Raw genomic sequence first — 13163 nt, 5'->3', positions numbered from 1 at the left:
AGCTCATTCACCCCCTGTGGGGTTACATACAAATTATCAATCACCCCCTGGGGGGTTACATACAAAACTATCAACTTGACTGCTATGTCTGTATACACGCTAATCACTGATTAGGACTGCCCTCTGGACTCTTAAAATTAGAATAAGGGTGTGTTCACACATACAGAATCCACAGCAGATCCACAGATTTGATGGTGCAGGAACTGATGCTGTGTTCAGTTACTTAGATCAAATCTGCCGTGGATCCGCACCATCAAATTTGCTGTGATACGGTACGTGTTAATCTACCCTTAGAAGATATTTAAATAGATAAAATACATGTTACATTAATATATATATATATATATATATATATATATATATATATATATATATATATATACACTCAGTCCTACTTGCTCTATAACATTCTGGCGGCAGATTTTTAGTGTGACCAGTTCCCTTTAAGTCTATGTTCTGTGCTTGCTTGCCTTACTACTTACCTGTAAAGCAGAGAATGTTTTTATATAGGGTATCAAAAACAGCTGGCTTATAAACACAGTGATGGATCCTACAGCGCATTTGGACCAGGATATGGAAGAGGAAGTTCAGGAAAATACCTGGTAGGTAATTGGGATGTGAGGGTTATCAAAAGTGGGGGACACTGAAGCAATGTAAATCACAGAATTATTGGATATATACAAAGTCATGAAAGGCTTCAGACAGGTAACTACATGCCCACAAATGTTTGAATTGTTAAGTGGCAATAATGACCACACACTGACACACGTCAAAAGAAAAGGGAAGAGAGGCGGGAAAATACCAACAACGGCATCAGATACACTAGTATAATATGGAAGATGGAAGAGGGACCATCCAACCCCAGATTAGGTCCCTAAACTAATCCGGACCCCAGACACGAATCTGTCAGCTGCAATTCACATTCCACATTTAGATAGTTGTTTGGGCCAGGAGACACATGGTACCTTTCTTATATCTGTCTGTGCTTCCAGAACATAGAAAATGCTGTTGTCCTGTAGAAAAAATAGTCAAGGGGGCTTTCTAAAGCTCCTGAAGTGCAGCAAGCTTCAACATCTCCTTAAGGTCCTATTACACGGAGCGATTTTTAACTGACTAACGATAAACGATCGCAAACGAGATTGTTTATCGTCAACCTGAAATCGTCCACCATATTACACAGAACGATGATCGTTAGATACGATTATTATTGCAATTGGTACTATGATCATTTATTCCTTCTGATCTCAGGAAAACAATGGGCAATGTGCAATTACACTGAACGATTAGTGAAAAAATGTGGAACTTGAGCAAACGAATGTGGAATTACAGCGAACGATTAGTAAACGATAATTTTAGGTTCAGATCTAAATCAACAATCAACGACATACAAACGATTTTTCGATCGTCATCTGCAATTACACAGAACGATTAATGTTTAAATTCGAAGGATATAACGATTTTTTGCACTATAATCGTCCCGTGTAATAGGGCCCTTACTCACCCCTCCCATACCTGACCCTGCTTAGGGTTTAGCTTCCAGGTGTCAATCAAACAGGGAGGGGGGAGAGGAGGCATTCCATCTTGCAGCTATTTAGGAGCTTGGAAAAGTCTCTTTAACTCCCTGTACCTCAGAATAAAGCATCTTTCTAGGTTCTGGAAGCACAGCTGGATATATGAAGGGTACCATGTGTCTCGTTGATTTGTGTGTATCATTACTGCAGGTAAAACACATCTTTATATTGCTGCCATAAACCTTCTTGGCTCTTTTGATCATAAAGCTTCATTATTCTAATAATACGTCTCTCTGCAGGTTGACGGCCTTTGTCATGAAGTCATTTGCCAGAGCCCAGTCTTACATATACATTGATCCTCAGCACGCGTCTGATGCTCTTCTTTGGCTTACTCGAAGACAGAAGTCTAATGGCTGCTTCCAAAATGTTGGCTCTCTCTTTAACAATGCCATGAAGGTGAGAGCAAGATTTAAAACGAGGCAGACAATAGTCGATGGTGCCCTAAGTAGACAGTCCAGGATGTTGTGGAAGGGAGGAAGATGCATTGCATTTGCTTTCAGTGGACAGATTACATGGTATTAAAGTGGGTAACAATAATGTTAAAGTGACCCTGTTATTTAAAGGGGTTTTCCAATGAAAACATGGTAGTCCCCTATTCACAGGATAGAAGACAAATAAGAGATCGCAGGGGGTCCATGCCCCAGCAATCTCCAGATCGCCCCCCCTGGGCTCCTTTGTTTGAACACAGCTGCTGATCACCGGTGGGGGGGGGGGGCAACGGAAGTTGGAAACCCTGCAACCTCTTTCTTGTCCCCTATCTTGTGGATAGGGTACAAGTAAGTTTTAATTGGAGAAACCGCTTTAACAAACTTGATGAGAAGTTTTGGTCAGTCATGGTCTAAGAGCATACACCACGACCGATCATAAGATCGAGCCGGGAGAAGGTGATCCGTACACTGCCTGGCTCGCCGTGATCTCTAGTTGCACCAGCAGTACAGGACCCACTGTTCCTCTACGGTTGTCACAACTACCGTATTTTCCGGCGTATAAGACAACTGGGCATATAAGACGACCCCCAACTTTCTAGTTAAAATATATAGTTTGGGATTTACTCGCCGTATAGGACTACCCCTCTTCCAATGCACACCAAATAAAAATTAATAAAAACATCAGACAGCAGCGAGATATCAGAGGCAGAGAAGGAGGTACGGTAATAGGATACAAGGGAGCTCAAAAGCGGCTGCATCCCCTCTGTATGAAGGGCAGAGCAAGCTGTAGGCATCCAGGGTATGGAAAAAAGAGATACGGTAGAGTGGCGCTGTGCCCAGAAAAAACACACCTCTTCTATCCATCTGGCCACCCTTGTATCCTACCGGTATTACTGTACTTCCTTCTCTCAGATCTCACATACAGGCTCCTGCGCCGCTTCACTGCAGTCCTCAGCAGCGTGATCTGAGAGGCAGAGAAGGAGGTACAGTAATACCGGTAGGGTACGAGGGCGGGACAGACAGGTGAAAGAGGTGTCTTTTTTTGGGCACAGCGCCATTCTACCGTATCTCTTTTTCCAATCCTCAGATGGCTGCAGCCTCTCTGCCTTCGAATGGTTGTTGCATATGGTGGGGATGCGGCCATATTTGTGCTCCCCCCACCGTATGTGGTGACCGCAGATTCTCCAGTCAGGTTCTGAAGTTTTTCAGCACTTGCCCTATAAGATGACCCGATTTTTGAGAAGATTTTCCTGGTTTAAAAAGTAGCCTTATATTCAGGAAAATACAGTACATGATATTTGACAGAAGATCTGAAAGACATATTGGTTAATTTAAATAAAAGTCATATGACATGGGGTAGTCACTCGTAAGGAGTGGTTCTGTATAACTTGTCTGGTTTGTGACAATTTATTTTCGCAGTTGACTGTTTTTTAGTTTCGTAGCAAAAAAAAATTTGATAAAATATATATATAGATAAACATAAATGACAAGCTGCTATATAGTTCAATCATAAAACATGACCTTGCTATGTAAATTAGCTATTTCTGTGTCACCCTCAGATATAGCATCTGCATACTGTCTATATGGGGTATTGTATATGCAGTTGATGTGTTGGTCTAAGTATAGCTTGTTTTTCTCTGTAGGGTGGAGTAGATGATGAAGTAACACTGGCTGCATACATTACCATAGCTTTATTGGAATATCCATTACCTACACAGGTACGTGAACACAGTAGATACGGCACTGTTCTATCAGCGAGATTTATGACAGCCAATCAGTATGGCGGAGCGTTTAATACTTATCTATTCTGGTAAAGAATCTGTTATGGCAACCTATGACCTAACTTAGTATGGAAGTCGGTTTTAGCAATATAAAGCTATAGATGTGTTTCATGGAAACAACGGCCGTAAGGTCACACAATGCATTGCCTATCAATCGCAGTGGGCGCCAAATTAATGTTCATTACATTAATTTGCAGCCTTTATTTAGGGAACAATGGCCGTTATTTTAAGTTGTTCACACCGTAATTCACTGTCCTTTCACTGTCTTTTATACTAAATTCAATGGACCTTAAAAAAAAAAGACACATTTAAAAGAGCCATCATTCAACCTGATCTAGAATAATGTACCAATGGCTGTCATTGCAATGGCAGCTGCCAAAGTATGTTAAATAAGGGCCGTTATTTCATACTCAAAAGTTGTTATTGTGAGTATCAAATAGTGGCTATTGAAAATCGTTGTGTGAACATAGCCTAAAGGAAATCTGTCAGCCGTCATTCTTATTCCAAATGGCTGACGCTGTTTGATAGCTGTTAGATCTTGGGGGCACCTGGTACCTTTTTATATATCTGTCTGTTCTTCCACAATGTAGAAAAATGCTTTTTTTATACAGTAAGGCCTTATTCATGTGATCCGTGCCACGATCAGGAGAAGGATCGCGGCACGGATCCACTAGCGGGAGACAGCCACCCCCCGCCACCCAACACGGACCCCCCGCACCCACCCCCGGCAGCAGAGATGACAAGAGAGCATGATGTGCGCTCCTGTCATCGCATCTACTAATCACCTATTCCCCCGTGCTGACTGTTTTACATGTTTACTGGAAGTGGCTGGGACTATGCTGCAGGGAGAAGAAGGCAGCGTAGTCCAGGCCACTTCTGATGAACATGAAGTAGGTCAGCACGGGGAGTAGGTGAGTAGTAGACGCGTGAATTTTTAGCGAACGACGATTTGAGAAGATGCTGAGAGATCAAAATGAACGATTTCTCGCTCGTCGCTTCATCGTTCACTGTGTTTACACGGAACGATTATCGCTCAAATGCGATCGTTGTTGCGAAAATTTGAATGATAATCGTTCCGTGTAAACGCAGCATAAATGGACCCTATCAGTGTCTGCAATTTGAAACATGGATTACAGCTGATTGATTCCCTTTAAAGAGAGCCAAACCAAAACGAATGAATACTGCACTCAGCGGAACTCTTCTTCCTCTTCGTTTTAGGAATCAGTGAGTGTCTGAGCACCTGGAGCCCCACTGATCATAACTTCTGAAATGTCACGATGACATGTCAGAGGTTTTATCATATTCATTACCGATTTCATAATAGGGTGAGGCATTCCCATCAGAGCATGGTATCCCCTTCCCATAGAATGGGGCATAACATGCAGATTGGTGGGTGTCTTACCCCCATCAATCCAGAGAACAAAGGTAAATTGCACTTGGGAATAAATGAAACACCCATTGTGTATGTGGCCAGCGCTCCGTTCATTCTCTATAGGACCTTTGTATAGGGCATAACATGCTCAAATAGGAATACCACTTTAAGCTTGAATCGACATTAGTCGCTGACTACCTATGAATAGGAGATCATGCATATGGGGGATTATTGATTTGTAAAGAGCAGCCATATAATCAAAGTTACTCTCTCCACAGGATGTTGTAGTCCGAAATGCATTATTCTGCCTGGAGAGTGCACTGAGCAGCCAAAACAACATATATACACAAGCATTAATGGCTTATGCCTTTACACTCGCCGGAAGAATGGACCTTCGCGTTCGTCTCTTTCAATCCCTGGAAGAAAAGGCCATTAAGAAAGGTGCAAGATTGTGATATGAAAAGACGTTATGGACTATAGTGCATTATTCATGCCTTTCTGTGTACATTGCATGGAGTGAGTTGTACACAGCTGTAATATGGCAATCATAGGGGTCTATGGGACCATACAGAGCTTCCTTATGTCTACAATATCATACAGAGGCATATGGTGGTGTTTAATCTGACCAGATAAATCTATTGCATGTGCCTTCGGATTCTGCATTACTTATATATCCTCCCCTAGAGTCATTGCATTGATTCTAGGAGAGAATACATTTACAATAGTCCGTTATGGATGTGTGATATGGCGGCACATGGAGTACCTACACCTCCATAGGAAGTAACTGTTGGGGCTCCACTTTACAGGCTGTATGCGCACGGCTCAGCTATGTCCTTAAAGGGCAATTCTGCCTTCTTCAGTTTCTTGATACAAATACCCCTTCAACATGTTTCGGGGTATCACACCATGTCCTCAGGAAAAAATTAGGCAATTAACCTATTGAGCAGCCAAGCATTCCTTTTTTTTGTTTTGTTAATTCTGAATTTATTCAAATTTTCAAGTTTTCCAAATAAGAGAACAATACAACAAGCGCCTAATAGGCATGTAGCAAAACATGAAAAACATAACATATGACATATGGGAGGAGGCATATACATCCATGGTGTGACATAAAACATTTGAGACCGGGCTGGCGCCCAAACCGGCAACGGGCGTGAAATCGGGGGGATCCAAGTGTCCCTTTAAAGCTGGATGTCCTATAGCCTAATTTCTTCCTGAGGACGTGTTGTGATACTGTGACACTGTTATCTTCTTTGACAGGGTACACCCTCCATTAAGAGTATATTTCTCATTAACAGCAATAGGGGATCATAGTTTTAAAATATTTTATATATTTGTACCCCAGGCCATGGGCCGGTGAGTATTTGGTATATGTATCTATTGAAGTGGGTAACCCCATCCCACCTTTGAGAGAAGTTGTGCTGTACTAGCTTGTAGAAGAAGTATCGGCATTCATCTATTATCTCTTTAAGTGGGACATACATAAAACATCATTATAACAGATCAAAGATGGGGAAAACAGAGAAGAGGACTTACATCACAGGGAGAGAGATTCTTGTAGTTGTACTGGCCCTGGTCAGATCCAAGCTCCACTATTACCTTTTGGATGGAAGTTTACTCTAAAATTGGCATTTCCCTCCATTACAAAGGCTGATATTAAAGAATACTTAGTGGTTTTATATATGTGCATAGGATATAATAGAAATATATAAGATCTTGTATCCTTTATATTCTAGATGACACAGTCCATTGGCATCGCCCAGAACTCTCAGAAGCTTCAGTGAGACCTCGGTACAGAAGAGCCGCATCTATCGAGGTTGAGATGACATCTTATGTGCTGCTGGCCATGTTGTCTAAACCTAGCGTCACTGCCGAAGACATGACTGCCGCCACAAAAGTTGTCACTTGGCTGATAGAGCAACAGAACCCCACAGGCGGCTTTTCATCTACACAGGTAGACTTATGTGATACTCAGGATCCTGTAAACACATGTATCCGTTAAACAATAATAGTCTTAATGCAACAATGTTGGCCGGTTGCTAGACATCTTCACATATAGCAGTCACTTCTCCTGGGTCCTTACAATGGCCCTCAGTACTCAAATACCCCCAGGACCTATAGTAGGGCAGAAAAGGATGACTAGAAGGCATTCACAAGAAAAATAATACAAGCATATAACAATATCAGAGGTAACAAGATAAAAATAGCAACTCACCACTAGATGAGTGGAAGTGGAAATAATGGCTAGAATGATGGTTCAGGTGGATTTGTATAGACAACTGTCAGAAATGGAACAGACCATAATAACTGATAATCTAGCAGTATCTCAGACTTTATATCTTTCCCTAACATAAAGTTGTCCCTGTAATGTCCCTGCACTACCCCTAGACTAAACTATACAATGGAAACAAGCAGAAGGCATTAAGATCCAGAAAAACTACACCGATAATTGACAGAAAGGCACACTAAGGGCCCTATTCCACCGGACGATTATCGTTCAGATTATCGTTAAATCGTTCGAATCTAAACGATAATCGTTCGGTTGAAATGCAGTAACGATTAACGACCGAACGAGAAATCGTTGATCGCTTTATAAGACCTGGACCTATTTTCATCGTTGCTCGTTCGCAGAACGTTCGCAAATCGTTCGCATTGAATAAGACATCGTTCGGTCGTTCGCAATAGATACGAACGCAATAGCGAATAAATACGGAAGAAGAAACGATCGCAATTACGATCATAAGTAACGATTATCGTTCCATGGAAATGAGTGAACGTTTTCAGGTCTTTCGCAATAGCGGTCGTTTGAGATCGTTAATCGTTAACGATTATGCTAACGATAATCGTCCGGTGGAATAGGGCCCTAAGGGCCCTATTCCACGGACGATTATCGTTCAGATTATCGTTAAATCGTTCGAATCTGAACGATAATCGTTCGGTTGAAATGCAGTTAACGATTAACGACCGAACGAGAAATCGTTGATCGCTTTATAAGACCTGGACCTATTTTTATCGTTGCTCGTTCGCAAATCGTTCGCATTGAATAAGACATCGTTCGGTCGTTCGCAATAGATATGAACGCAATAGCGAATAAATAGCGAAGAAAAACGATCGCAATTACGATCATAAGTAACGATTATCGTTCCATGGAAATGAGTGAACGTTTTCAGGTCTTTCGCAATAGCGGTCGTTTGAGATCGTTAATCGTTAACGATTATGCAAACGATAATCGTCCGGTGGAATAGGGCCCTAAGTAAGACCTATGATTTCTAAACACAGAATCAGGACAACAAGAATAGGAATTAAGAAATATACAAGGAACTCAAAAAAGAACATGCAATTAAAGAGGAACCACACTTGGACTGGCCTAAATGTTCCAAAATGATTGAGCTTGTCTTTGATTAGGGCTAGAGAAGGGACATTACAGGGGCCACTAGTTAAGTAATGGGACACATCATACAGAGCTTAAATAATACCAAGATACAATGACTAAATAACAACTACATCCATATGGAAATATAATGGCAGTGCTTTATAATGTCTAGGTAATGCCCCTATATAAATTTTATTAAAATTCCTAGTGGTGCTTTTCAGCAGGGATGTCTGATGCATTCTGTGTGACTTCATGGGTTGCACAACCTTAAAGCTAATGTACTATCAGGTACATCGCTTTGGTTTTTTTACCTCAATGGATCGGTACCTGTGCGGGCATGCCAATGTCGCAGTCCTTTTTGTGAACCTGATGGTACATTCCTGCCCTGATGGTACAAGTCCTACCCTGATGGTGCAAGTCTTGCCCTGAACCAGGAGACCTGTAGGTGATGGTGGACATAGCTGTTAAAATAACTCTGTATTTGTATCCTCATGTTGTCCGCAATGTCAATGAGATTTCAAAATGTTTTGTATTTTGTCCAGGACACAGTGGTCGCTCTTCAGGCGCTCTCCCTTTATGGTTATCATGCTCTGAGCCATGATGGTCCGCGAGTAGTCACCTTAACCATGGACAATGCCCCAATTGTCAAATTTGATGTAGAAGACTCTACCGGCTACTCCTGCAGAAGGTTCCTTTGTCGAGTGTGCCTGGGGAATACACCGCCACCATCAGCGGATCTGGCTGTCTGTATTTACAGGTAAGGGGCTACAGATATGGACGTCTTGAGAAGATACTCACGTAATGTTGGCCTAGTATTGTGTATGTTTTAGCCTGTAGTCTTTTCTAGTACTTCCAGAATAAGATGTACATTCCAACATTTTGAACTTTTTTTTTTATCCTGGTAGCAGACTCCAAGGGGCGAGTAGAGTTATTCTCCTCTGTTAGTCATCAGGGACAACAGTGTAATATTCCATTATTATCTCATGTGTACGGGGAAACATTTAGCCCTATAGCCTTTATTAACAAGTAACCAAAGAATGGCAAAAATTTAGTGTTTCGCATTATAACTTGAATGAGGTCCATTATAACTCTATATATTGTCCATTTATGGACAAATACCATTTAGTGTCTGCTTCAACTGACAATGAGTACGTACAAGGGCAAAATAGAGCCAATAAGATGGAAAATGTAAGAGTTGACAGGTAACATATGATACAAGGGCTGAAGTGGAAGACACCACCCTAGTGGTTATTGCTAGTCTCTAAATGTCATTGTGAAGGCCTATTGCAGACTGACATGGAGACCACAGTACAGAAATATTGTACGTCATGGGTCAATGTTGGTCTTCATTTGCCATAGGACCCACTTAACTTCCATTAGTTTTATACTTGAAATCTACTGCCTAGAGGAACTGGTTGGCTGTAGATCTAGTGCCTAACATCTAGTATACTAGTGCTTACACCAATAACCATTCTCATCTTGGAGAACCATTACACTTTTGTTCCCTGGTCGCCAAGTTCAGTATTTTTCAGTTTGACACGTTCATTTCCGTTTGCTAAATTTACAAAGTGTTGATGGCTTGAACTGAATAAAATGACAGAAATGTCCTTGTGTTGCAGACTAACCTGAAGTACAACGTGCCACATCCTGAAGGTGAAGCACCATTTACCATTTTTGTGTCTACAGTGCCGGAGATCTGTAACGTCAAGTCTCTAAAATCATTTACCATCCATGTCAATGTCAGGTGAGATGTACGAGCATCATTATATATGTGTATATATACTGACTGAGGTATTAATAACTGTCCTCAGGAGTCCCGGCTATATATTAGATCTATAACATTTATGCACAATATAGTTACATAACATCTTACCTCCATTCAAACCTTACTCTAATGTTGGTAATGTGAATTCCAATGGTCCATAACTTTCGTATATAAAATCATGTAAAGCACAATACAGAAAAAAAGACAGATTTGGTCTCCTAGAACACCATTCACACTAGGCAGGAGCACGTTGCTATGGCTGAAATTGCAAGCACACAAAAACTCAAAAAATGTATCTTGCCATTGCGGTGAGCTGTTGCATTTTTTTGTGTTTTTGTGTGAAAGCACAATACAGAACTACTACTGTAAGACTATTATAATGTATTTCCACCTTTGTCTTCATACGTGTGCAGACTAGAAGAGTGTGTCCTGGATGAGCCAAAATAGGGATGAGGCCTGGGCTGTCACCACCTAAACAGCCTTAGGTTTACACCCAATTAAGAACAGTGTGTGACAGCACATAAACTACAACTCCATAGACTGTCAAGGGGGTGGTCACTACTGCTGTAACGGGGTGTGAACCTAAGACTCTCCCTATTCAGAACTAAGAAGCAGATCACGTCCAATTGAAAGTCTAGGGCACATTAGCATATTGGGTATCGAAATTAACTGCACCAATTGCTAAATAATAGGGCTTAGAGGTAGAAAAATAAAAAAAGCAGTGATGGTGCTATTTTTTTAAAGGTTACAGGTCCGCTTTAAGGTTTTTTTCCATATGATAATGTTCTGTAACTCATGATAGAATGATGGGGTGAGGGCTAATGGCTGGGGCCCCCACGGACACAGAGAGGCTGGATTTAGGCCAGTAGACTGAGGTGGGCAGGATAGACATGGGCTCCTGAATGTTTTTGGAATCTTGTATCAAAAAGTGAACGTTTTAAAACTCAATAAGAATGATAGTATTTATATGTGCCCTCTGCTCTGACATGTCGCTGTGGTAGTTATATAGTACAGGTAGGAATACTGGAATATATTAGAAATCTGAGTCATATAATGAGGGGGGGAGGGATATATATATATATTATATATATAATCTTTATCTTGAATCTGTTCTTACAGCTACATCGGCAAGAGAGAGGTCTCAAATATGGCTTTAGTAGACATCAAGCTGCCATCTGGATACTCCCCGGTGAAGTCTTCTGTCAGAGAGGTATAATAACCACACACTATACTATATATTGTTTAGTGATGTCCTTTAATAAAGGCTCATCATGTAGACTTATATCTTCTTTTCCAGCTACAAAGACGCATTCCATTAGCAGGACAGAGAGTCATACCAATAAAGTCATTGTATACTACGAGAAGGTAAGCTCAGTTATTCTTACTGTAACGTAAAAGGGTTTTCTGGAGGTTGTTTGTCCATCACAACATCCAACCCCATTGAATGCTGTCCATATACTGCACGCAGCAACAACACCAGGCATAGAAAAACATTTTTTTTTTTGCCTATATAGTTCATTTCTGGCTACTTTTATAGAATAATGTAGAGACACTTGTGTATACCTATTTTAGTTGATGTATTGTCTACAGGTTGTCTGCCATCTTCATTCCTTCTTCCCCTCTGACATGGTTCTTCTAATACAGCCTTAATTTCCTGCAATGCCTCTGGATATGCAGAGACAGGAGGAGCAGAGTCGCATCACTCAACATGCTCTGAGTCTAAGTGATAGTGATAGCAAGTGACACAAAAAATTTGTCCTCTAACTTACTTAAAGGGGTTATCCAGGGAAAATCTTTTTTCTTTCAAATCAACTGGTCCTAGAAAGTTACATAGATTTGTAATTTACTTCTGTTTAAAATCTCAAGTCTTCCCATCCTTATTAGCTGCTGTATGTCCTGCTGGAACTGTAGTTTTTCTTTTCAGTCTGACACAGTGCTCTCTGCTGCCACTATTGTCCAATACAGGAACTGTCCAGAGTAGCAGCAAATCCCCATAGAAAACTTTTCCTGCTCTGGACAGTTCCCTCTCGGACAGAGTTGACAGCACTGTGTCAGACTGAAAAAAAACAACATTTCCTGTAGGACATACAGCAGCTGATAAGTACTGGATAACTGGAAATTCTTAAATAGAAGTAAATTACAAATCTATATAACTTTCTGAAACCAGTTGATTTGAAATAAAAAGATTTTTCACTGGATAACCCATTTAATAGAGTATGTGTATTCCTATAAGATGCAGCTTCAGTCTGTCTCCAATCAATAGAGCAGTGTCAAGCTGCATCTCATAGGACAGACTACAGAATATGCACAAAGCTGATAGAGTCAGCCTAGTTATATAACTGTGCAGTTACTCATTGTATGGACTCACTACAGTATATCGTTGTTCTGCTGATGCAATAGATACAGCAAATATACAGTATCTATACAATGAAATTAATGTTTACTTACTAACTTGCTTTTCTTTTGTCTTGAATCAGCTCAATAAAGATGTAAAGACCTTCTCATTCTTAGTTGAGCAAGAAATTCCTGTTGGAAACCTTCAGGCAGCCACTGCAACTATCCTAGACTACTATGAGACAGGTAAATCGGTGTATACAATGTACAGTAGTTGTTGGCTGTGACGAGTAAATCTATAAAGTAGTGTAATATCTGGGTATGTGTTGGCATTACTGGCAGCATTTACCCATTCTAGATCCATTGATTTCAATAGACCAAACATAGCCTACTATTTACTACATTTGGTCCACTTACCAGCACATACATTTTTAAGGAATTCCAAAAAGCAGGTGGCTGCAAAAAAAAAAAGTATGGGTTTCCAAAATGGAGTAAACTTAGAGACACCGGTATATTATGTTTAGTCCATTGAAATCAAT

General features: G+C 40.8%; 1 protein-coding gene across 1 annotated transcript in view; it reads left to right on the top strand.

Moving 5' to 3' along the window:
• LOC138780000 (alpha-2-macroglobulin-like) overlaps positions 1-12893 on the top strand; it is a gene marked incomplete at its 5' end in the record, with an annotated part of 34769 nt that extends 21876 nt beyond the window's left edge. Inside the window, 12 exon segments of the mRNA XM_069956664.1 lie at positions 511-606; positions 952-961; positions 1811-1967; positions 3643-3717; positions 5431-5593; positions 6889-7106; positions 9068-9191; positions 9194-9282; positions 10145-10269; positions 11410-11500; positions 11588-11655; positions 12768-12893. Coding sequence (XP_069812765.1) covers positions 511-606; positions 952-961; positions 1811-1967; positions 3643-3717; positions 5431-5593; positions 6889-7106; positions 9068-9191; positions 9194-9282; positions 10145-10269; positions 11410-11500; positions 11588-11655; positions 12768-12783 — 1232 coding nt within the window.
• Between the last annotated feature and the right edge of the window lie 270 nt (positions 12894-13163).

Source organism: Dendropsophus ebraccatus, unplaced genomic scaffold (genome assembly GCF_027789765.1).
Source record: "Dendropsophus ebraccatus isolate aDenEbr1 unplaced genomic scaffold, aDenEbr1.pat pat_scaffold_801_ctg1, whole genome shotgun sequence".
NCBI classification, from domain to species: Eukaryota; Metazoa; Chordata; class Amphibia; order Anura; family Hylidae; genus Dendropsophus; species Dendropsophus ebraccatus.
Note: the sequence above shows the minus strand (reverse complement) of the source record. Positions and strands in the feature narration are given on the sequence as shown.